Source organism: Notolabrus celidotus, chromosome 2, assembly GCF_009762535.1.
Source record: "Notolabrus celidotus isolate fNotCel1 chromosome 2, fNotCel1.pri, whole genome shotgun sequence".
Classification (NCBI taxonomy): Eukaryota; Metazoa; Chordata; class Actinopteri; order Labriformes; family Labridae; genus Notolabrus; species Notolabrus celidotus.
The window spans coordinates 12,480,549-12,506,004 of NC_048273.1; the positions used below are offsets into that span (position 1 = coordinate 12,480,549).

The 25,456-nt window shown below is 40.3% G+C and overlaps 1 protein-coding gene and 1 long non-coding RNA gene across 2 annotated transcripts; both read right to left on the reverse strand.

The window, feature by feature from the left end:
- Positions 1-411: 411 nt before the first annotated feature.
- On the reverse strand, positions 412-24,295 carry LOC117828681. The gene is given in 11 exon segments (XM_034705890.1): positions 412-696; positions 698-958; positions 960-1,121; positions 1,124-1,322; positions 8,744-8,859; positions 11,394-11,476; positions 13,537-13,702; positions 13,817-13,845; positions 13,848-13,910; positions 13,913-14,041; positions 24,230-24,295. Coding segments are annotated over 11 exon segments (1,548 nt in total). The 5' UTR covers positions 24,285-24,295.
- On the reverse strand, positions 17,252-18,516 carry LOC117807536. The gene is made up of 2 exons (XR_004629991.1): positions 17,540-18,516; positions 17,252-17,394 (listed from the first exon to the last, which is right to left on the reverse strand). It is a non-coding gene; the product is annotated as an uncharacterized LOC117807536 (long non-coding RNA).
- Positions 24,296-25,456: the final 1,161 nt, after the last annotated feature.

Here is a 25,456-nt window from a genome sequence, read left to right on the forward strand (position 1 = left end):
TAGAGGGCACTGTATTGTAAGTGAGCAGTGATGTGATAAATGTGTCTGACTCTCAGTGGACTGAATATTTGATTAAATAAAGAGGTACTGATTAGATAATGAACTATAATCATGCAGATGACAATGACAGGAAGGTTAATTCACTGACATCATCATAGAGTTTACATACCTGACCAAAAAGTCAATTTGGGTACAATAAATCCAAAGGGGTTTCTGGATCCTTTGCTGTCTTTCTCGTCTGGTGTCACTGTAGCTCTGCTTTCGACAGATTTTGTGCTTTTACCCTTGAAAGATGTCCACCCACTTCCAACCACAAAGGACTCAGTCACTGCAGACCTGGATTCCATTTCTGTTGCAGCAAAACAATTGAGTCTAAAGTGAGGGTCATCAACTAGATTGTACCAGTGGATGTTAGAGCACCTTTCGCTCCTCTCTTCTTGAACCCGTGAAATGGGAAAAGATGGTGTCCTGGTGTTGGAATTGTACACGGAGTTCTGCGGTGGCTGCTGTGGCAGTAGAATCTGTCTTCAGCTGCACTGTGGTCAGCTCAGTGGTTGTTAGAACCTCCATGAAGGCTTCAGGTGTGGAAGACACTGCTTTCCTTCTACTCATGCATTTTTTGTGCTTCTTGAAAATAGGTTTGAAACCTGAATTTGAGCTACCCTCTCCTCTTCCTAAAGAAGCAGAGGAGAGGTATATCTGTAGGTTGGCTGACATAGAGGATCTCTCCCCTGGCCTCCTCTGCTGTGCCAGCTTCCTGGGATCCCTCAGGTGGTGTGGTTGGTTGTTCCAACAGCTGCCAATAGGACAAAGTGGTGTGCTCTGCCACAATCAAAACCTCAGGCTGGCTCTGGCTTGGTGAAGCCTCTGTCTTAGGACTCAGTTTGACCCTACTGCTGTCATAGTTGTTGACTTTAAATCCAAACTCAGTAGGGAAGTTGCTCTCTTCACCACTCCCCTTCCATCCCCCTCTCCTCCAATGATGTGGTCCTGACAGGTGATGGACTGTTAGCATCATCTCTGTCCGGATCCCTCTCCTGGCCTGAGTAGTATCCTGGATTGTCCTGTTGAAGGGAGGTGGGCAGTGCCATCACCTCGGGTAGCCCTGCTTTGGCTTCCATATAGGCTCTCTGGTGGGGTATATACCTCCATAACCTACATTTTCATAAGGGCCTAGTTTGGAGCCATTTAATGACTCAATTGGCTGAAAGTAGCCGCTGTGGGTGGTATCCAGGGGTGAGCTCCCTCTGGGATCTTGAGGTCTAGATATGTTGATATATTCATGTTGGGATGATGTCTTATTTGGACTCGATGCAGTGAATCTTAACGGGAACACAGGCACAGAATAGATTAATTAATACAGTGGACTGGGGTGGATTTCATTTTATGGACATACTTCTATGAGCCTGACTCGTATTGGGAGAACAGTTTAGAAGTGATGATGAAACTTAGCGATGTAAATGACCAGTATGGATTTGAGTCATGTGTGGCCCATATTTTACTGTTCATTGCATCGGTTCTTTATGGCATATATTTTTCAATTCTATACCCACACACATTAATGAAGCAACTCTCTTATTGTCCAAATATGCAAGGGGAAAATAGGACCATCTCCATTGGTTTTTTAACCTGCTGTTAGGGACAAAGCAGTAACGCACAACACACAGGAGTCATTTTTAAAGAAATATAGGTTTTTTATTTCACCCGAATCAAATTAACCAAATTGACAAACTAAAGTTATAAAAACTAGGCCTTTAAAAGAGGCCAACTTAACAAAACTCAAATTAACAAGGCAAAACTAAACAAACAGAGCTTACAAGATGACACAAAAAGGGAAATTATATAGTGGATTGGCCAAACCAAGTTTAACACAAGGTGTAAGCAAAATGGACACTAACTCCCCCATGACATCAGAGCCTCTGCTTAGACAAACTGGCTTCAGCATAAAAGTCCTGTCAGGCCTTGGCCATACCTTTTGTTCAAACAAGGAAGTGCAATCCCCCATAACCAGGTCACTCAAAGACAAAGAAACAATGATTAATACAAAATAAATATATAATTTTACAGTGTAAAATTGTGTGCAGTCAGTTTAAACAATGTACTAACACTAAATCAAACTAAGTGTGTATGATTGACTGCAAAATAATACAGGAGTTGAAACTAATTTTGTAAAAGCTAATGAGGTGAGAGTGTGGCTGTGGTGATATTACTCTTGTGTGGGTCCAGCCATCACACCTGCCATAGCCTACCATGGAATAGACCAAAACACAAACTATCAATAGGTCTAAAAAAAACCAAAAAACTTTCTAATGTGAGGATTTTTCATCATGTTTTATTAATGTATGAAGAAATAATGAACATTCAATGTCAAGGCTTATAGATGGCAACCATTGTTTAGGACTCCCATAAACATATCTGTACATGTAAGCACACAGAGACACAAACACACACCACAGGGATGAATGGATGTGTTCAAAGTAATTTCACACTCTGTCTTGTCACTTTAGATTATTTTACCCCACACAGCCTCCCTCAAAAAGACTCTCCTGTGGTGAGAGAAGCCATGTGAAAAAACACAACAAGCTCCCATCTAAGACCTGTTTATTTGGATGAAGTGGCCCACTGCCTTATAAGCTTACAGCTTAAAACCAAACACTGTCTGCAGCATCAATTATTCATTCTGTGAGAATCTGTGACTCACAGCTGGTGTGTGTGTTTTTTTATGGCAGCAGTGCAGTGGTGCTTCTGGGAGGACCAGCTCATGTTGCATCATCATTGCTCAGCTTATTTTGGCTGTCCTCAGTTGATATGTCTGGGATGTACAGTGATACAGCAGAGGGTGAGCACAGCACAGCGGATAACACAGATAGGGAGAACATACACAAATCCATGAATAAAACATGAATATAGATTTTAATGATTCAGACGGTCTCTCGTTTAACTGTGCCTAAGTGAGCTTCATGAGCATGAGGTTCATTTCCATTTGAGCCATGTCACCAGCCTAATTGTCCTATTAATAATCCAAATGGCACACTTTTTACCAGTCTTGTGAAAGTGAGAATGATTTAACATTAATCTGCTTTGATCTTATATAAGATGAGACATCCAGACATATTCTTAAGATTTTATAGTGCTGTTTGGAACACACTTCAAATTCCTCTCTGATGATGTGACTCTGTTGGTGGGCAGCTTGGTGGAAACTTCACACTGGAATGCTGCGAAACAAACTCCTAATAAACCCTGTTCAAATGATTATTATGTGCCTCCACTGTAAAAGGTTCTGCTGTGTTAACTCCATTTTACTGAAGTAAGAGAGCAGAGAGAATTACTCAAGTCAGGCAGACATGATATTAAATTGTGAGAGTGGAGGCTGACGGCAGAGAGAGAGAGCTTCATCCCATCTACAGATATGGCATGTAATAAAAGAGACGGAGGGGAAGTTATTGCAAGGCTGTTTGAATCATGTCAGAAGCATCTACACTGTCAGTGCACAAACCTCTTCGTCTTTTGTTATAAAATCCCAGCCTATATGAGTTAAAGGAGACTGGTGTGAAGAAGACAGAGTTTTTCTTGACTGATAGCTCAGCTTGAGTGTAGTTTATTCAAATTCAACATGATGTTGTTTGAGACTGATTGCTACAAAATGTTAAAGTGATAACATGTTCAAGATATTTTCATTTGTAAGGGAAACAGTTTAGGTTATTTCTCTACAAACAGGGATCTTTGTTCCATTTTCAAAAAAGATTGAATCGATTTCTCATCTTTCTTTGATTTCAGTGCAAAGCTCTGTAGCCCCTTCTATCAAAGAGGCAACATGGCTCCTTTACTAACTAAGAAGTGTTGAGATCCAAGGCATAGCCCGAGGTGTGCAGCAGCAGAGTTAATATAGTTTACTGATGATAGTTTAAATAAAGACACCAGCTCTCGGCTTTCCATCACAGTAACATTTAAGAGTAGAATAATTATTCTCCACCCCTCTTTCTCCATCCTCCCTCTTTCTTACATTCTCTCCCTCTTGAGTTTCACTGTCCTCGCTGAAGACAGTGGTCATGACCTCCTACCTTCAGAGCCATGTGGCTTAATTGACAGAGACGTAGATGAAGGTGAGAGCAAATGGTATATCAACCCAACATCCATATTCATGAACAACTAGTGTAAATAATGCATGCTTGGATTTTCATTTGTGCCTTGCAGGTTGGCATCAGCTTTCAGCATAACAGTCAGTATCTATATTAATACATCCAGCAATTGTGAGGTGAAGAAAGCATCTCTCTTTTATTGAATCTTTCCTCTGGCTGTCTGGGGGAGATGTCAGTCTTTCTTTGCATCTCCTTGAGCTGATGTCAAGGATTTGTTATTGCAATTCCAAATTTATTGGGGTTACAAAATGTGTTCATGGGGATTTCTTATACGGAAGTACTAAGAGAAATCAACAAATTTGCCTTAACATTGGAAAAGCAGTTTTCGGCTATGGAGTATGATTTTATATGCCATAATGTAACACAGATCCCAAAACGTAATTATGCTATTCGAGCTATATCTAGCCTTCTACAATACGCAAAGATAATTATTATTATTATAATTATCATTGAAAATGTGAAATGTTTGCCTCAAAAGACATTTAAAACAGCTTTGATCTAACATTTTAATAGACAAAAATTGGTATTTTTACCGTAAGCAACCGTTATTATGTTGTAATAATAGAGTCGGAATTTTCTCCTGGTTACTTCTCTATTGAAATACATTTAAAATACATATTTTGAGATTCATATAAAGTATAGTACTACACTGTTAACCCATAAGCAACTGCCACTGTCTCTACTTCATCATTCACTTATGTCCCTTTTTTTTTTTTCCATCATACCATGCTGTCTGTCTGCCTGCCAGTTTGCACACAGGGATGCATTTGATTGATAATTAAACAATTGAAACCAGCAATCATGATTAAGAAACATGAACATTGTGTATGTTAGCTGTGTCTGAGACTTCTCACCCTCCCATTTTTTCCTCCTGTTGGTGAATTACACATCCCTCCTCCTGCTGTAACCTGTGTTAGCAGTGCCTAGTGAGTGGGTGGTTGAGCAACTGAGAGAGAGGGTGCGTTGAATGTGAAATGTCAGTCTGACAGTATGCATATATATAACATCACAAACAGAGCCACATTTAAAACATTCCAGGTGTAAAGCAACGCTCTTATAGATTATAGCACCCTGGGAAACCATCTTTATCACCTTTGTCTCGAGTCGGCCGGTTTTCATTGCTCATAAGTTTATTTCATGAGTAGATAATAACTATTTGCCTTCACAGTTGCTTCAGTCCCCTCACGATTTCAAAACTGAGTGATTTGGGGTTCTTGTCTACTTTCAATAAAGGGTTAATCTGACTAAGGTTAATCTTAAATATCCTGTGGTGTGTTGTAGTGTACTGCAGCGTTCCTGAGGGTAATGCACTCTGCTGTGTTTGATACCTGTCTGACAGAGTATTCAGGTTCTTCAGCACAGTGAACACTCACTAGCAACGGACCCCTGCTGAGGACTCGCCCTGTCAAACTCTACTTTATCTTTGAACATAGGTTTCTCAAACCCTGTCTGGTTACTTTATTTATTTATTAACAATTCAATTTATTTTGTTTTGATTCCCTTTTTCAGTCCATCACTCACTTTGACTCTTACAAACTGTGAGTTGTGATGTGTTTGCTTTGTTCTAAATAAATAATACATACTTCGTGAGCAAACCTTCAATATAATCAGATTATATTAAAATACAAGCTTAGCTTCTCCTCTCTCTGACAACCTCTTGAGTAAACACAGTATTGTCAATAAATATGAAAATGAATGCAGAACAGTCTCAACTCCACCTTTTTGTATTATGTTTTTGGGTTGCCTTTTTTTGTTTGTTCATAATTACTCTTTAATTTAATCTACTGTGATACTTCAAATTGCCCTGATGAAGAATATACTATGGTCTACACAAGGGAAAAGACAAGCGAGTGTAAAAAAAGATAAGCGCTGTTCATTATGTATGACACAAGTTGCATATTTACCAGTGACATTTAAATGCACCACGCCTCTCTCTGATATTCAACTGTATCATTACATGTAGAGTCTGATTTAATTTTCCTCTCCCTTCCCAGTATTAAGAGGTTGAACTTAAATATTTACACACACAAAAACAAACAGTCAATGGTGAACCCTGGATCCTCTGGCTCACGGAAGGGCTTCTCTATGCCTTTCTGCCATTTCCCCTGGTATTACCAGCACTAGTACAGAGTGCTCCATCAAGGACACAGATTTCCACTGGTGGCCCACCTCTGGCCAGCCAGGACTTGCTTTCTGCTACTGCACAGACTCAGTTGCTGGTTGCCCTGGTGCTTCCCCAGCAGGAGGGACCCTTTATCTCAGCTGGAGGGTCAGATTTGGCATCCCAACCCCTGTCCCCTTCAGCTGTGGATGTGGCCGCAGAAGGGCTTGACCTACTATTGAACAATTGCCAGGAGCCTGTCAAGACAACTATTCTGAATGCCCATCCAGCTGGCTAAGTTTTATCACCCACAGGGAGAGGGTGGAGAACAGACAAGACCATTACGCCCAGTGGGTGTCTTAAGAGCTCATGTGGATTCTACTGCCCACACATGGTGGCTGGAGCATCTCTTTGTCTGTCATGGTGGGGCTAATCCACATCATTGGCAACTCTCAGGGGGGTGCCCTTGGAGAACGTATGTGCAGCGGCCTCATAGCACACTCACATTATACCACAGAGTGAGTGTGGCGACCCCACATCCACTGGGCATGATCCTCCAGAGGGGGTCCTCTGCCTCATCTCTTCAAGGTAGGTAGTCTGTGGCAAACCAGGGGAAACTGCCCCTCAAATCCAGCACAGAGAGCAGTCCCACAAACTCAGACTGAGGGAGATGAGTGCATGTGCTGCAGCCTATAGTCACATGGCACTGGACTCAGCTGCAGTCCATCAGGTAATCAGGGCAGAGGTTACTAAGGGAGGTCCACAGCAGCATGGGTGTTTGCAGCAGAAGTTCAAGCCGCAATATGAGATTTTGGAATTGTGAAGGCCCACTCTCTTTCCCTTTCCCCCCTCCCTTAAAAAAAACTGATCTTCTACATTGACAAAAGGAAAAACACAAGACTCACCGTTCTCTCCACTTCACCTACAGGAAAGCGCTAAGGCCTTTCAATAGCTGCTTGGTAATGTTGAAGACCCCGGATGGGAAGACACCTTTGTTTAAGTTCATCCATCTTCCCCTTTCCCCTCACATTTGGAATAAAACTTCATTATTTTGCTGACAATCTGTCTCAGTCTTTATATTTTATTGTGAGTTTTGCGTTCCATCCCCTTGGGTTGCCACAAATCTGGATTCCCAGTGACATTTTTGGTATAAGTCATCCAGTTATATGACTTGCTTCTGGCAGTCAGGAGGGCTGAAATAACACGAATGTGTTATGAATGTAACCAAAATTTTATGAAACCTGGATGACTGCTAGTGTTCTCAGTCAATCAGAATCTTTGAGATGCAAGACGACTCTGTTGGATTAAGTGCTCAGATGACACCGGTAGTTATACCTGTTCGGGAGACATTCAAGGACACACGTTACTTTGTCGATATAAGTACTTGACTCAAATCATACAAGTCACCTTAAAACTTGTCATCACCAAAAAGATGTTGTTAATGCTAAGCAGCACTCATTGCAATAGCACTAAGAAAAGACAAGCGCTGTCATGCCAATGCAAGGAGCTTTTGAAAAATGCAGAAAGTTTGCCAGAGACAGTCCAAGGGTAAAGGTAATTAATGACACAATCGCTGAATTTATTGCACTCGATGATCAACTTTTCTCTGTGGCAGAAGCTCAAACAATTCACTGGCCAAAAGTACATTTGTAAACCCAGCACACTCTATTGCCAAGGACGTATGCCTGCCTGCCCTGTTTGATGTGGTTTCCACACACATTCACACACTGATTGACAACAACACAAGTGACATAATTCTGATGTTAGTCCAGTGAGTATACTGAGTTTAATGGCCCAGTAGCTGGATGAAGACTTTAACATGAAAAATACACTATTACATGCACAGGAGAGCTCTGGTTCACATACAGCCACAGCGATCAGTGTAACCTTTGGAACCATGCTTGAGCAGTAAAACATCACAAAGCAGAGGGTGTACATTGTGCTAAGAGACAGTGCACACAACATGGCCAACGTTGAGTGTGGTGTTCAAAGCTTGGGCTGTATCCCACACACAAAACTGTTCTGTGTTTAATTTTTGCTAACTGCATCTTAGAATGTATTACCCGCAGGTGTGCATAAACTACACATTATGAACTTACTTTATGTATTTCTATATATCTATATGTCATTGGTATTGAACAACAGGTAATTTTTTGTTATCAGAGTCAGCTCAATACATTCATATCATGATGTGAAACATTCCCATGTTTAATCTATTTTTTCAACCCTGCACAGTAAATCAAGAAGTAAAGTTTTAGGATGACACTACTGATGTCTGCAGGAGGTCAGAACATGACAGCTGGACACAATATGATGTATCTTTCCCCTCTCAATACCGAAAACTTCCCCTTGCTCCCTCATATAGCTCTTTTCCTTTCTGTGCTTACAGAGTATCAAAACCTGGTCGCAGGATTACAGCGCTGCACACCCTCAGCTCAGTGAACCCATCCATGACTAAACCAAAATTCATGGCTGAAGCTCCTGACTCCTACCTTGAAGCTACTTAGCAAAGCAGTGGACATCAAACAGCTCATCAGGGGACCTATTACTGTAGTTACGAACACCAGGTGAGTCCTCTTGATCACCATCGCAACTTGGCCCAGCGACTTGATGGGATACCTGTGGAGAAAATCAGAGGTAGAGATAGAGGGAGTAGGAGTAAAAGAGTGAAATAGATTAAATAGATTGTTCACATAAAGAATAAAACATAGTGAGCAACGGTTGTATAACCTCTAAGCCTGAATGGAAACGCTTGAAGTATACATGTTTATCTTCCTCACTGATGTTCACCAGATATATCACTCAAAGAAGGAGCATTAAAAACATCTTTATATTCTACCTTTTTGAAATGACTTAATTGTTTTTGCAATAAAATAATTTCAGAAACTCTTCATGGAGACAAAAGAGAGGGAGATACAAATACTGAGTCAAGGAGAGATCAAAGAAACAAGAATTTGGGCTGGGAAAACAATGAGTAAGGCTTAGACTGAGCAATTAGTCCGCAAGGCCTTTGATTCCTGCAGCTTTGTGCTGGTTAAAAACTAATACCTGAATATAGGGACTCAATAAGCACTGGGGAAAAACCTCCACAAACGAAAGCATGAGAGCAGGTCTTAACTGAAGAAGTGTCAAAGTACTTTTAGCCAAAGATGAGAAAAGTTCTGTTAAACTCAGTCCATTTCCCATTTTACCTTCACACATCAAACATACGTGAAGGAGAAAACATGCCTGCACATAACCATAAACTATCAGTCAATATTTTTTTTTAAACAGCAGCCTGTTTTCATCACAGCATAACAAGAAAACTAAGTCTTCTTAGCATTTGTCTCAGCCTCTTTATCTCTGCTCAGCAGCTGATAAAGCAGAAGCTGATGTCTGTATTTTTTCCAAGGTATTAATTGGACTCTTCCCTCCTGGCTGATGTGCAGTCTGAGCTTTTCTGAATTTGAACCAATTAGAGGAATCCCAAGTGAAAACAACAGAGTGTAGGGCGGAAGGAGAGGAGGAAAAATGGAGGAACAGCGTGCTGCCTGGGGTTGTGAAAACTGTCAGAAGGAACGTTTAATCTGCTTTGGTACAGGAGCAACAGTGATTAGAAATTAAAATGTAGATAATGAAAACACTGCTGAGAGACAAGCTCTGACTCATGTGTTATAAGAAACTTTGTGGAAGATGTCATACTGAAACACAGGCAGCAGCCTGACAGACAGCTCAGAGGGCAGCAGTTATAAACTCCCTTTTAGTGTGCAAACAAGCAATTAGGCCCAATTATATTACACAGTTCTGTGTTCATAAATACACTACAAAGATCAGAAAGACTCTCTCTCTGCCATATGAAGCCCACCAAGCTTAACTGTTTCAAACATATTTTTAGCAGTAGAGTGCATTTTTTTTCTGTAACAATGCTTGATCATTGGAAAAATGATCTAAAATATTAGGCAGAGGAAACTTAAAATAGCCACTCTTAAAAAAGCAGCCATCATTTGTGTGACAAACAGGAGCTGTCAGCAAACCTTGCCACTTAAAATAAGGCATGAACAAATTAATATATATTGCTTCACATGAATTATCAGTGGTATTTTTGACCAATACTGTTTTTAAGAAACAGTGATAGGTGATTACTAGGGATGTCAGGTATAGTCAGCTAGGGACATCAATGCTTTCCCAAATTTTCTGCTGAATATGCATACATTTTAAGGTGCCTGTGACGTTATAGGAGTGAGTGTGTCTGTGTTTGCTTCTCTGTGTGTGTCACCTTTGCACTCATCATATTCACGTAGCCAATAACATCCTGACACAGACCTAAAACATCATATCAGTAAACATGCCCCCAATTACAGACCATCAAGGGCTAATTTGGAAGTTACAGCTATCTGGTGTTAATTTTGGCTAAGAAAATGGAGATACACACATTTTTTAAAGCAAAAGACATCATTGATGCTTAGAATGCTTGGACAAAATGTCAAATATACCTGCATTATGGTAAGACAATGATGTAATTGTTTATTTGGCTGCCGTGAACCTTGACGTGAGCCCTTAACTTACACTGTCTATCATGAGTTAGTCTGTTTTCGACACATTTTAAAATGATTAAAAGAGGAAGCACCCACAATTTTCAACACCCAAAGTGTGGAAATATTGTGCGTATCACATGAGCTATGTATGCTGGCATGTGATTTAATACACCCCAACTCGGTTGAGGCTTTGTTTCCCTTTTGCCCCTTTGTTACTATGTATCCCATCACTACCAAGTTCTCTCTCTCTTATTCTCCTTGATCCCTGTTTCTAACCCCAACTGGATTGAGGCAGATGGCTGTCTAACATGAGTTTGGTTCTGCTTGAGGTTTCTGCCTGTTAAAAGGAAGTTTTTCCTTGTCGCTGTAACTAGCTAAATACTGCAAAGTGCTCTAATAATAACAAATAATTCATAGCGCTTTCTTAGTACTCCAAGATGCTTTACATAAGATGAAAACTAAAAAAGTAATAATAAAAAATAAATAAAATACATAAATAAAACAAAACAGGGACAGGGGTGGGGCGGGGGGAGAGGTCATGTTTGGTATGCTTTTTGGAACAGGTAGGTCTTGAGTTGGTTCTTAAATGAGAGGATAGAGTCAGAGTTGCGGATGTGTAGAGGGAGAGAGTTCCAGAGAGTGAGGGCAGTGATGGCAAAGGCTCTGTCTCCCAAGGTGCGGTGATTGGGCTTGGTGATAGGGGACAGGAGGTCCCACCACAGCTGGAACACAGAGATACAGAGTATGATAGCAGGTAAAGAAGACACTCCAGAAACTCACCACATTCATTCATGACCTGCAACGTCTGGGTCACAGAAACATTCATAAAGTGGAACCTTGAGCTGTTAAAACATGAGCATGTAAACGTTCACAGATACCAAACACAAAGCCCTCTAGACATCCTCATCATGTTCTGACATTGTCACATCTGTGCACAGGGAAACAACATTCAGGTCCAGCACCCTGTGAGTCTCTCCTACCTCTGCTTGTCATTCACAAAGTGCTGCTCCCCTGGGGAGCCAGAGACATGAAAGTCAAAGGATGTCTGGCTTCCAGCACAGCGCCTTTATCTTCCCTGGCTTTGTCTGAGAGAGCGACAGAGATTACAGCAAGATGGAGGCCGGGCTTTTGGTGAAAACACCAAGAAAGACCATGAATATTTGCATGTCACACACACTTCCAACAACCCCAGCAGTTCATAAGCATTCTGTCATGTTGGCCTTATTTACCTCCTCAACAAAACTCGGAGCAAAAATCATCTGTTTTTCTTTTGTTCTGTTTCTTTTTCCCTAGTTACTCAATTCTCCTTTACGGCTGTGGGGTTGCTTTTAAATAAAGATGCTAGCTGGCTGGCTAATTTGATCTCTGGAGAAAAAATGGGGTCCTCTAAGTATGGAAGACCCAGTCATAATTCACATGAGAGTTGAGAGCCCAATACCTTATATTTCTATTTTTAACTCTGCATCTTTTCATCTCCAGGGAGGAAACAGGAAGTCACCAGTTCTGGTGTTTGTTTAATGACTTCATGATGCCCTCATTATAACATTGTCGCACAGTCAGGATCTCTGGAAGAAAACTTTGTTTCAATACCATATGGTAAATATTTGATTTTTCAAACTGAAATTTAGATTTTGTCACATTTTGTGAAGAACAGCACAACTTTAAATGTTACTGTCTTTAAATGAATCAGTTGAACCCATTTCAGACAGATATATGGAAACATTGTTAAATATTTCAGCCTTAACAGATTATGTTCAGAGTTCACTGCCTCTTTAAAATACCTTGAGCTCAAAAAAACACATCACACCATGTAACACATATCCATTGTTCTTTCATCACTAAGCAGCCACATCACAGGACAAACAAAAACTAACACAAACAATCAAAGTCGCTGTGTTCTGGCTGACCTGACAACATGTGTAAAGACAGAACAAACTGGAGACAAAATAAGGTGAGACAAAGACTGAGGCAGCAGGGGAGAAATAAAGAGAGAGATTGCAGGAGAGGGAATAGCTCTTTGAGAAGAGCAGTGTGGATTAATATGATATGGATAAGCAGCATCAATACCTTCTAATTAATACATTAAACACTCAGTAGAGTTAGTGTGATGATGGCTGTGGTCTGCCGTGTGACTGCCAATTAAAACTAAGCCCTGGAGATGGTTACTCCTCTGCAGCTATGAAATTGGTTTCGAATGGATTAGACCAGAAGAGGAGGAGGACACAGGGTCTTCCATGGATTTTGGATGAAGTCCTGCTAAATAAATGGAGTAATAGGAGGTGCTCTGTTTGTCTGAGATAATCAGATAGCAACCTTGGGGACAACACTGGAGTTAAAAAGACATAGTGTCCTGTATGTGTCGAGTAGGCTGATGTTGACACCAGCATGGGCTTGTGCAGAGTAGATAACACACCATGGGATTCCCAGTGGTCATTATAACTATAGCACATTATTAAAATTACTGAGTGACCTGGAAAAGATTCTAACGCTGGTTTTACCGCTACCTTCAGGTAGTCTGATAATTCCACAAATATGAGTGTCCTGGATACTGTACAACAGAAAATGGTCTGCCAATTTAATGAAGCTGCAAGAGCCAAACAAAGAACAGCTTGACCTTTGCATAGACTGGTTGGGTAACACCCCATTAGTTGTATTAGGGTGTTTCCATGGCTGTAGTCTGACATGGAAAGAGGCTCATTATTATTCATTCTTTCTGAGGTGAAGGAGCTGTACACAATCAAATATCAGAAATATTAATTGGCTGCTTGGCAATTTTATTCACCTTTGACTTCCAGGGGAATTGTGACCTGCCTATCATTGATGTCCCCCACAACCTCAGAGCAGTATAGACCAGAGTTACTGGATCGTAATCCTGACAGAGCACTGGCATTGTAACGGTTCTCATCGAAACCAGGCAGCGTTACTCAACCCTGGAAGGCCTTCTTCACCTACAGGAGGAACATAGAGAGACACAAGTAAGAGAGGGAAAATTCTTCGACACCAGTGAGTCATTCATATGTGTCCAAACATTTCAAGATAGTCCTCTTCAGACTTGATCCTACCTTGACCACATTGTCTTTGGCCACCAGGACTGTTCCTTCTGCAGACCATCAGAGCCTCTCTGGCCCCACACCTTAGTCCACTTGACCCTGGGGTCTCATGGGATGAACTGACACCAGGGCGGAGGGCGAAGAGGCAGGGGAGGAGAAAAGTTTTGGACAGCTTTTCATTAATGGTCTGATGGGTAACCTTCCTCATATTCACCACAGCGTCTGCTTTAGTTGAGCCTGATAAGAGAAAAGAGGAGAGTAGAGGAGAAAGGTAATCAGTGTGAACTCCTGAATGAAACCACAGGACGTTATTTCCTATTACAACAGATCAGATGTGAGTGAATGCTTCATGCAGACGAAACATGCTTTCCTTTCCTGATCTTTTGTTCCATTAGATCATTCTTGGAGTGAATTGAAAGGAAAGAGAGGCTCATTGTCTCTCTCTGATTATTGGTCATTGATCCAACAGACCATTACTGTGCAACCTGAACAGTGGGAAGCAGGGCAAGACTGTGGAGGGAAGACATCAAGTGTGCTTTTATAAGCCATACATCACACCTGGATGTGTCCTATGGGGTCGATATGCCCCGCCTCTTTGCTGCCTGAAGTCTCATCCTCTTCACAGAGATAGAAAAATTGCTTTAAATTAAACAGCTGGGGACAGAGAGAAAGGTTGTCATAAAGAGGATTTTAGAATAAGCCATTATACCATGCTGAATTCTGTGTTCTGCTACATGTATAGCATTTTTTTCATAACTAGCATAAAAAAAGTTCTAATTACCATAGAATCATATCATACACTTTTTAATTACGTACTGTAATCCTCTCCCATCTTTCCTTAACATACAGACGTGAGTCATTTATACTGGAAATACGCAAAATCCACTCTTTTGTACAGGTTGTTATCTGTAAGCTCTCCTCCTCTTGTCTTTAAAATAAGGACAACACTGTTGAAAAGTGTTTCACCAGCTGTCACAGGGACCCCACTGTGCTATCTGCTCAACCTCTCCCCTCTACTGTATGCTCTGTCATTTTTTCACCATCTTCTGTCACTCACTTTTTGATCTTTTCTTTCATTGCAGTGAGACCACCTGCCGGCTTCATCAACATTTAAGGACAAGGTTTTTCCCTCAGCCTGGCAAGGGGAACAACTTTAAACTTGAGAAGAAACTTTAAATCAACAGCCTTACCTCTGCAAATGTAGTCAGTTGTGGATGAACTGTATGAGGGGTTCGTGTGTGTGTGTGTGTGTGTGTGTGTGTACATACCCCTCACACATAGCCTATAAAACACACTCATCTTTGAAAGCACTTGTCTTATATCCTTCTGCTTGGTGTATGTGCATTTACTGAGCATGAACACAGAAAGTAGACATGTGAATAGCTATCATTGCTCACTCCTGCAACCATTATGTTGTTACAGTTAGGGGCTGAGTGTACTAGCTCTCCCATCACGTTACACTTCCTGTATAAACAGATATAAACAGAATCTATGCTCTCATACAGCCTGTCTTTTAGCACTTGAGGAGTTCAGCCTGTTGAGTGAAGTGACCTGCGAAACTAAATGAACGAGGCTGTTAAAAGTAGAGGGAAAAGACAAAGTCAGAGATGAGAAATAAACAAGAAAAGCAGTGTAAGTCACCAGCAGGGAGCACTTGAACCAGCTTATATTATTTCATTCAGAAGTTGGAACTGAGAGAGTGTTGAATTGGTTTATTTCATTAACAAAGGACACAACTTAAAGGGTTGTGATACCATTTTTGGTACTGACTATAATGCTTACTTTCTTCTCCTGTGAATACTTTTTAGCTGGTCATAAAACTGACTGAAATTAATATTGATACCTGTGAATGATGGATTGAAGCAAACAAGATCATCAGTGATATGAAAGTTATTCTTATTCCTGAAAATGCTGCTGTGGGGTGTCAGACTGAGTATATTAACAGCTTACTGCAAAAACAGATGCTTCTTGCAAATTCCACCGTAAAGACTATTGATTAGTGATACATTTTACTGGTAAACAGAAAGCAGGAAGCATGAACATGTACAGGACATAATAAGCAGAGAGAAAAAAGGTACAGCTTTGTCCACAGGAGGCGCCAAAACTAACACATACTGTAATCTGATATTTTTATTTTTCAGCCTGTTCTGCTGACTGGTGACTGACTTGTCCTCTCAATTATAGTCAATATTGTGTTGATTTCACAGTTAAACACAAACCGCATGTTTTATAACATGGACAGTAACAGATACTCACACACACACACACACACCAGGCAATATGCATAAGCAGGAATAACAAGGACCGTTTCACAGCACAATAATTCTGGCTAGTCATTACAGAACAAGCAGATCTACAAGGACATTTTGAACCTGTGAGTACTCATACACAGCCCGCAGTCTCTCTGTGTACACCTCTCATGCAGGCCAATGCAAATTTTACATGTTTTTTATAAAGTCGAAACGCCGCTCTATAACTCTGTTATATTTTGAATCTAAGTTTTGTTACAATGTGACAGAGCTTTGCTAGCTGTTTCTCCTGTTTTTTTTATATGCTAGGCTAAGCTAAATGGCTGCTTGCAGAAGTCCCATACTGTTGTTGAGGTAATATTGTTCCTTGTATTGTATTGTTATTCATTGTGCCAGTTATACTGATGTGTTTACAAAAGAGATCCTTAGCTGTTTTGTTCGTGTTACCTGAAACCGGAACTACGTAAGTGGTTGTGAATTCTTGTTCTGCGTTGTTGTACACTCTGTGTTGCTGGGATTGCTCGTCTGCTCTGGTGTGGACTTGAAATGTTTGTTTGCACTGAAGCTAGTGCAGTGGTGTACTTTTATTGCAAATCGTAACAAAAGTTATCTGGATGCACTTCTATTGATCTTAATGTTGAAAAATACATCAACATTGATGCAAACAAACAATTCATTGTTAAAAAGTGCCCTCTTGGTTCTTGCTCTTGTTGCCAATGTTAATTACTGTATGTATTGTAATCAATAATATAGAAATATATCAATAGTGTTGGGTTTTTCCTTTTTGATAATTCAATTACCACCACAATTGGTCATGTACATATTCACCAAATTGCAAGAAATTAACAGATACTCAAAATTGTCTGGGGGAGGACCCCCACACCCCCATCTCGTTACCGCTGCATTAATACATTTAAAATCACCTTCAACTGTGAATAACTGGCATTAGAAAGCAGGTGCCCCCTTTTTTTGTTTCACCCCCGTCCCTCAAACAGCCTGAGTACGCCACTGGAGTTAGAGCGTCCCACAGACTGTGTAATTGTCTGTTTGCCATCTTCAACAGTAAGCAAATATAAATGTTGCATCTGTTTAGCTGTTAAGAAAGCAAGTTCTTACTGTTCTCTTGTTTCCCTTTTTACCAGTGTATAGTCTTACTTGTAGAATTTTAGTTCCTGATAAAATGAAAGAAACAAAGAAATGTTAAATAAAAAATGTATGGTTTATTGGCAATACAGTATTGTGCGGTGAAGTAACAGACGGTGTGAAATTGATTTGCTTTCTGAATTTGTCGACTTGATAGCAGCAGCAATGTTCTTTCTCTCACACAGGCAGATGAAATAACTGGCAAATGGAAAAAGAGAACAAACAGGAATGTTACCAACAAAGCAAAGCATGGCACTGTGAGAGGATTGTGAACGCAGGTGAGGAAAAATAGAGAAAAGGAAATGAAAAAAGGTAGTGGAAAAAAAGAATGGATGTACTGTACCTGTAACGAGGAAATTGGAGTGATGTGATGTGGAAAAGCATCAAAGAGCATGTGATGGGAAAGACGAGATGCACTTTTGTGATTCAGCAGGATGTGTGCACAGACTGACATAGTGACACATTGATGCCCACCCCCCCTTCTCTCTCTTTTAGAAGAAATCCTTCATGAGAGTCTACAGTAGAGAGCCTGTCACCCTGTTTGCTTTATCCCTTAGTTTACTGCACAATCACACATGTGCCTAGATTCACACATACCTAGAGGGAAGTTACTTTGATCCCAGAAGACAATCAAAGCGCAATTTCTAAACCACAGTTTCAAGAGCTCGCCAGGAACAAAAACAAACAAATGTAGTCTGCTGCTTAGAGGCATCACTAATGCTTAGAAAGGCACCGTTTGGGTAACATAGGTTGCTAAAGGCAGGATAGTGCCATGGATGAAGCCAACGAACATCACAATCAAACCCTCATTCATAATTTGTCTCCCCAATTGACTCGTTCTTCTTCACTTAAACAAAACATTATCTTGTCTTACTGACTATTACTGTACTTTACAATACTAAATCACATAAGTTATATAGCCTATCAATAATATTATTCCAAGGCAGAACCGTGTAACAATAAATGTTAATGTGCTTCTATCCTTCTAACCTCCTTTGTCTCTGTAAATGTCAAGAAGAGCAAAGTGTAAGAGGACACCCCCTCCTTTCCCTCATGAAACAGTTTGCAGATAGAGCTCAGATGTTATCTTCTTTCTGCTGGTTCAATGTGGAATCTTCATTATTATCTCGGCTGGTTCTGTCTTTGCCTTGCTCTCAAATGATTAAACACAGTCAGAGAAGCTGTATGTAGCTGCCACAGAGCTGCACACAGACACAGGGTTGGCTGTAATGACATTTTTACTGTAATAGGAAAGCAACTACAAACACCCTTCTTTGCTCTCTCTCATTCTTTCCCTCATTTAAGATGTGTCAGCAGTGGGTTTTCAAATGATAAAACCCCCCTTTTCTTCAATTTCCCCACATCAAAGCCATCAGTCTGACACTGAAGAGCTAATGCATCCTCTCTTGTTGATGTCGATCATCATGACGGCCTGTTGTCAGTGTTTGTTCATGCCCACGTTTTGAGGTCATCAATCATTGCAGATGAACTGTCTGACAGAGACCTGACAGTTTCAGTTGATCAGTCTCTTATGGTATTAAAGCACGTTTCAATACAAACAACTGGATTGCAGGAGGCTTGGATCACACTGTATTTGTAACTATTAAATTTGACATGAATCTAGATTATCATGCATGCTCTGCAATTTGAGATCTAGGAACAGTTGATGAAGATATACCAAAGCTTTTGCAAGTTCCTGATAGTTACTGGAGAAAACGGACATGTCCTAAAGGACTATTTTGTGTATGTCTTGTGTCTTGTGTCTTGTTTGATTTTCTAACTAACCTTTTCCTCTTGAGACGGAGCCTCAACTCTTAACTCTCTCCCAGTCTACCTCACCCACAGTGCTCATATATGTCCCCAATTAGCTTCACCTGTCCCTGATTAGTTGCATCAGCTGTGTCTGATTAGTGTCACCAGTTTTTCTTATACCTGTCATTCTGATCAGAGATTCCAACCCGTCTGTTTCCATGGATCCTAAATAAAATCATCTGGTTAAGAGGTGCGTGAACATGCATCAAGCCTTGAATCTGTTAAAAACTGTTTTGACATTTGCGCAAAGTTAATTGCACCGGTCTAAGGTCTCAAAAGCAGCAGAAAGAATTGTTTCCCCCATCTGTTCCTGTGGTTAACAAAAACTGCTGTCCTTAAAGGGATATTTCATTTTTTTTGAAGTGGAGTTGTATGAGCTTGATGTCAATCGTAATTGTACTAGCCACAACGGATGCTGGTCAGCTCTGCCCGTCATGAAGAAACTGCAGGGAGAAAGAGCCTGCAAGCTATGATACAGTTTTCAGCAGATGGGGTAACGTAAGTTAACAAATTTTAAAAGATCGCGACCCACGCACTCATCTTGGTTTGGGTTTACGTCCTACTTGGGACTTTTTCAGACTTCACTTTGCCACCAGAAAGCCTGTTTTTTTTTGCACTATTTTGGGACACAACACAGACGTGCTCTTCTGTCTGCAGCACACAGATCAGCTGTTCAAAGTGACAAAAGTACAGCTAAACTTAATAACAAGTGATTAAAAACAGCACCGATGACATGCTGTTTCCTGAAATATCCCTTTAAGTAACTGTAGATGATATTTTACAAACAAAGTACATAAAAAAATACATCCCTAAACAACAACATTTTTCTCATTGAATCTCTGTCTATGACCTTTAATTTCTGTATGTTATTCATTTGTTCTCACATTTTTCTTTTTAATTTTTGACCATCGAGATGTTCAACAGTCCCGAGTCCTTTCATAGTCTCTCAGTAAAGATGTTGTGTTGGCTACAGATCAGTTTTGCATTGCTCCTGCCATGTTTCTATCAAGTCAGGAATCATAACAAAACAGAAACTCATCACTCATGGAGTGGACATGCACAGTGAGAATAGTTTTACCCCAACGAGGGAGAAACAATTGGAAGAAGTGTTTACATTGTTAACGGTCAAGTTAAGCATTTTATTCTGATCAGGCTATTATTCTAATTAGAAAATGTCCTTGTAAACATAATAACTGTTTTAGTCTTTATTGATACCCTGATTTTTTCTGTCTTTATGCCCTTAGTTCTTTGGATTGTTAATCTCTTAGACCTTGCCTGTTTTTACACATCTTATTTTCTGCCTGCCCTCCCAGTGGACTGATGTTTTTGTTTGAAGACATGCCTTCTCATGTGCTGTTTGTCCTCAGTTTTACTATCCACTATATATCACTTTCCAGTCCCTTTCCATTAGTATTCCCTCTTCCCTTCAGTAAAAGCATGAATAACACTCTACAAATAATCAGTAGCGGTAAAGTAGAAAGTGTATCTCCCTCCAAAATTTGGAGTGTAAAGATTGAAATGGAAAAACCTTAAAAAGTGAAAATTCCACAAACACTGAATAAAAATAAACAAAACTACAAAATAAAAAATACTGTAGTGAAGTTGGAATATTTTTATCATATGAACAAAAAATTTCAAGGACAACAGCCGTGGGTTTGTGTCTGTGATAGCGTGTGGTCTGACAGAACTGCTTGCTGTCCTTATTGGTTTACAGAATGTGGAGAAATGCATTCTTCTAACAAGGCTTTCGATGATTTACCAGGCAACAGGAGAAGCACAAATGAAAGAAAAAGAGAAAATAGTCTCTAATGAGGAGAAAAATACATACTGAGAGATATATAGTTATCTCATTCTGCATGATTTAAATAAGAGGGCACTGGTTTCCTTCATCTTTGTACTGTTCTTGATTATAGATTTTTGTTTCACTGCAGTGCATAGGAAGAGCACACTCTAATATGCAAAGGCAACTTTGCTTTTAAACCTTCCTTTTAGAGCCGACCAAGTATCAGCAACAGTTACTGCAGATGCTGTTTCACAGTGGACGGAAACACAATGATGGAGTCATGTTAAAGCAGTAAAGACTGACCCTGTTTATCTTAGAACATCCTCTGAATCAGCTGCTGCTGGTGCTCAGGGCATAAGTCCAAAGGTATGGGGTTAAACTCCACAGCTGAAAGCTGGAGAGAAGGCTGTTTGAAAACCATCAGGCTCTAGAAAGTACGTCCATACCCTGCACAAGGGATACGCATGCATCCTGGTCTTGCTGTTACGAAGGTGATACACAAGACAAGTTGCCTTAGCCTTTTTCAACTAGGACAATACACGCAAATAGGGATAATCAAAGACTCAAGGAGCTGGTTGATGTGGTCTTTCACTGCCTCATACTGGCCCTCATTTATCAAACGACCAAAAACAGGGTGTACAACCATTTCCACGTAAAGGTCAGTATTCATCAATCTGAACATGGGCAGAGGATATGCTCAAATCCCACGCCAGGTCTCAGTCCGTGGACGCAAGTTTTCGTGTCATTGTGGAGCGCGGTGCAGCAAATTAAATCTGGCTGTGGCGGATAATTAGCACGTATTAGTACAGTGCATTTTTAGACAGACATACAGAGGATCACAGATCAATATTTAGATCGATAAATTAGATATGATAACTAAAATGTATTTTACGTTCTCGCCTGAAATGACGTTGAGCAGCGCGAGCTGTCAGATGATTTCTACCTATAACAAATGCTTGTTTTCTTTATCGGTTTACTTGAGAAATCTATAAAGCTTTTACATAGCAACACTCACACAGTGCACAGGTAACTCTCTATAGAAAATGTTGTTGGAGATTAAAAAGAAAAACAAAAATATGTAAATTCACCAGAGGAAACTGAATGAAACTTTAGCGTTTGGAATAGGTTGTTTGGTTTTTTTGGGAAAGATGTAATTGATGACGGGGTGTACCATGAAGATGATTGTTTTACTCCTGACTATTTAGTTGAATGATTGGCACGTGTATGTGTGTGTGTGTGTGTGTGTGTGTGTGTGTGTGTGTGTGTGTGTGTGTGTGTGTGTGTGTGTGTGTGTGGCAGCTGACCATTTAAGAATGAAGAACATTCATTCACATGGGATCAAAACCTATCAGCAAGCCTGGAGTTATTAATAATTAATGTAACTCTGGTTTGCCTCATGCGTAATGCGCACAAGCGATTTCTTGCCCAGGGTGGGTGTTACATAGTGATTACAGTTGGAGTTGATTGAAAACTATTGGTAGGTTAACCAGTGTGTGGTCTACAATATTGAATACTTGCCATCAACTGCATCAGACACAGGCGCAGGCTCCCTGTGCCCCGACACAGCCCTGGTAAGTGCTGTCGCCCCCCCTTACATTATATAGTGACAGTTTCAGGCTGGGATCTCCAGCGCAGCTTGTTTTCAGAGTGGAAACGTTTTTTTCATAGCGATCTTTAGGTCTGCAGTTTTTTCCCCCTGAATGTAAAGAATAACTCATATTATAGCCTCTAAAAGTTCCACATCACGGATGAATAACTTCGTTTTGTATCAAAGGATTTATAAATTAAATGTTTAAACTTCAGCTGGAGTTTAGTTTTCCGAACCCACGGCGTTGACTGCTGCATTGATTTTCATCCAGACGTAGTTTTTCTGACTCCCGAAATGCCTATTTTCTATGGTGTCGATCAACAGCTCAGAGATGTTTCCTGTTTTTATGCCGTAGAGCTACCTTCCATGCTGAAATTCTGTGGGCGATCCAGACTGAACCGTGAATAATTAGGGGTTGTGATATGTAAAGGACGATTTTTTTCAGCTGCCACATTTATCAACACTTGATCAGGCATGATTGACCCAGATACACACGTTTCATAAGTGCCACATGAACGTTGTTGTAAGCTGATATCTGCACATAAACCTGCGCTGGTTTCTACACCAGATTAATAAACGAGGCCTCATTTATTAATCTTGCTCATTTCTAGTTTAACAATCTAAATATTAATATTGGAGCCTCTGTTTTTCGGTCTGAAAATGCACTTTACTAATACGAGCTAATTCTCCACCACAGACAGATTTACTTTGCTGCACTACGCTTCACACTGATATGGAAACTTGCATACATGAAAGTGTATGCATGTAGCTGACAGACTCGACACTGGGGATTTGAAAAGTGCACCCTGACCAGGAAACTGTTCAGGGCACTAGTTGGCAATCTTATCACACTCTCAGATATGCACACAGCTGTCTTGCCTTAACCCCCTCACAGCACATGTTGGGCTAATTGGAACCCAAGTGGCAGCTTGGTGGCATTTCTGCAAGCTGAAGGATTTGACTAGGTGACACGGAATATATTGAATGAGAACTTTGGCAATGTAAAATTTGTTTTTTCTTCCAACTCACATTTTTTGACTTTTCTTCCAGTGCCACTGGGATAATTATTAGCAGCTGAAAGGAGAGGTACGAATAACATAGAGGCTATTAAGGTGAAATTGAGACAGCTGTGTTTTTGAGGTCATGACATGGGTTTGATACTCTTAAATCTGAAAGTAGAATCAGAAGAAAGTTCTTGGTTCTGGAAAATTGTTTATTTAATACTTTCTTCTCCAATTTTTTGTTGTGATTAATTGGAAGTTTGACTTCAAAAGAGAATATAGAGCAGATAAATGATACCGGAGACTTGTTATATTTTCCACAGATACATTACTTTTTTAGAAGATAAGATATCAATGTCTTGAGATGTGGGTTATTGTATGTCACACACGATGAGGCTGCTTTGGTTTATCTTTCATTTGAAGGACATGCCTAATTATCTTCATCTCACATCACTCTGCCTCTCATCTAGCCCCTCTGCTTTCCGACATGCTCTGCAACCAGGTTTTAAGCAGATATATTTATTCAAGTGTAATGACACTGCAGACTTCATTTATCACATCCTAGGTTTTGAAGCAAGTACGTGACAGGAAGAGGATCCAAACTCACAATGTTGGCCAACAGAGGAAATCAACCCTCTGAGGTGCAGAACAGTTGTCAATCCATTAACAATACTAATTGTGAACCTTGTGGCAGACTGACTTCTGGAGTAGATTATAATATAATTTAAAACCAGGAATATAACTGTTAAATATTGGAACATATGTAAAATTGTATAGACATGGTTATTAGCAGTTTTGCTCTGTCTGAGGTCAGGTGACAGAGGTGGAGACAGATTAATGAGGACTCACCATAACCCACAGTCTGCAGCAGCAGGTGGGCCAGCAGGGGCTGCAGTCCTTGCATCCTGCTGTACCTGAGACACATATTTATATTTAACGTTCTATAGAAGTATTCCTTCACAGAATAATAAAACAATTAAACTCAATTTATCTAAAATATGTATCTACGTGATCAATTCTATCCAGGGTCGCAGAGTGATTTAACCTATCCCTGCATGCACTGAGGAGAAGACTGATAAAGAAAAAAACAGATGACTGTGGTTGACTGGAAACTTTCCCAGAGTGCTTTATGGACACAGATGCTTGTATTATACCCATGCTCTCCTAAACCACCTGGCTCTCATGTATTTGGACTGAAATGTTCACAGTTATGGAGGCAATAATGTTCGACACTGATCAACAAATGTAATAGTTCTCCACTTGGTATTATACATTTTATCTTCATTTACCAAGTAAACAGTTGTGCGAAAACCTTCAGTTTTGTCTGGCTATCAGAAGTTTCACAGCAGCAAAGATATAGGCCAGAAAAGAAGATAAAATGACAAGACTGACATCATTTCAATGCACGAATGTGTTTGAGTGTTCAGTTCAGTTCTGTGCTTGTATTAATGTAAATTTGTAAGCTAATACGTGTGAGTTCCAAAAGCCAAGGGACAGAGTCCATATGAAGCAGGTCAGCTCCCACTGAGGGGCTAAATCAAGTCTGAGCATGAATAATTTAAAAGGTGTCTCTGGAGACGTGACGGGCTGAGCAGGCCCTGAGGGCAAGAGAGGAGCTGGTGGGGAAAGGAGGAGGAGGAGGGGATTAGATGGCTGGAAGAGGAAATGCTGGACACAGATAGTCAGTGTCAGTTACAGCAGCGCTGGTCGCTTTGACTCAGTCTCAAAGTTTCTGCCCAGGACAGAAACACTGACTGCATATCAAATACTTCTGCTGGGCTATGGCTGAATGGAAGCTGGTTTAAGTGTGCTGGGTGTTTGGTGTTGGTTCACATTAAAATGTACAATAAAAAATCTAACCCAACTTCAGAAATAATTACCTCCTTAAGGAATGAAATGAACAACTGCAGGTTCCTTTAATAGCATTACTTAATCAAAGATTATTAACACGTTCAAGAGGAAAGGGCTCAAGAGGAGATGATAAATAACTATCGAAGGGCAGCATGCTGACATACAGCCACTTTAGGCTTCCTCAAAGGAAGAAAAAAAAGCACTGTGTCAAGCATCCCTTTGATA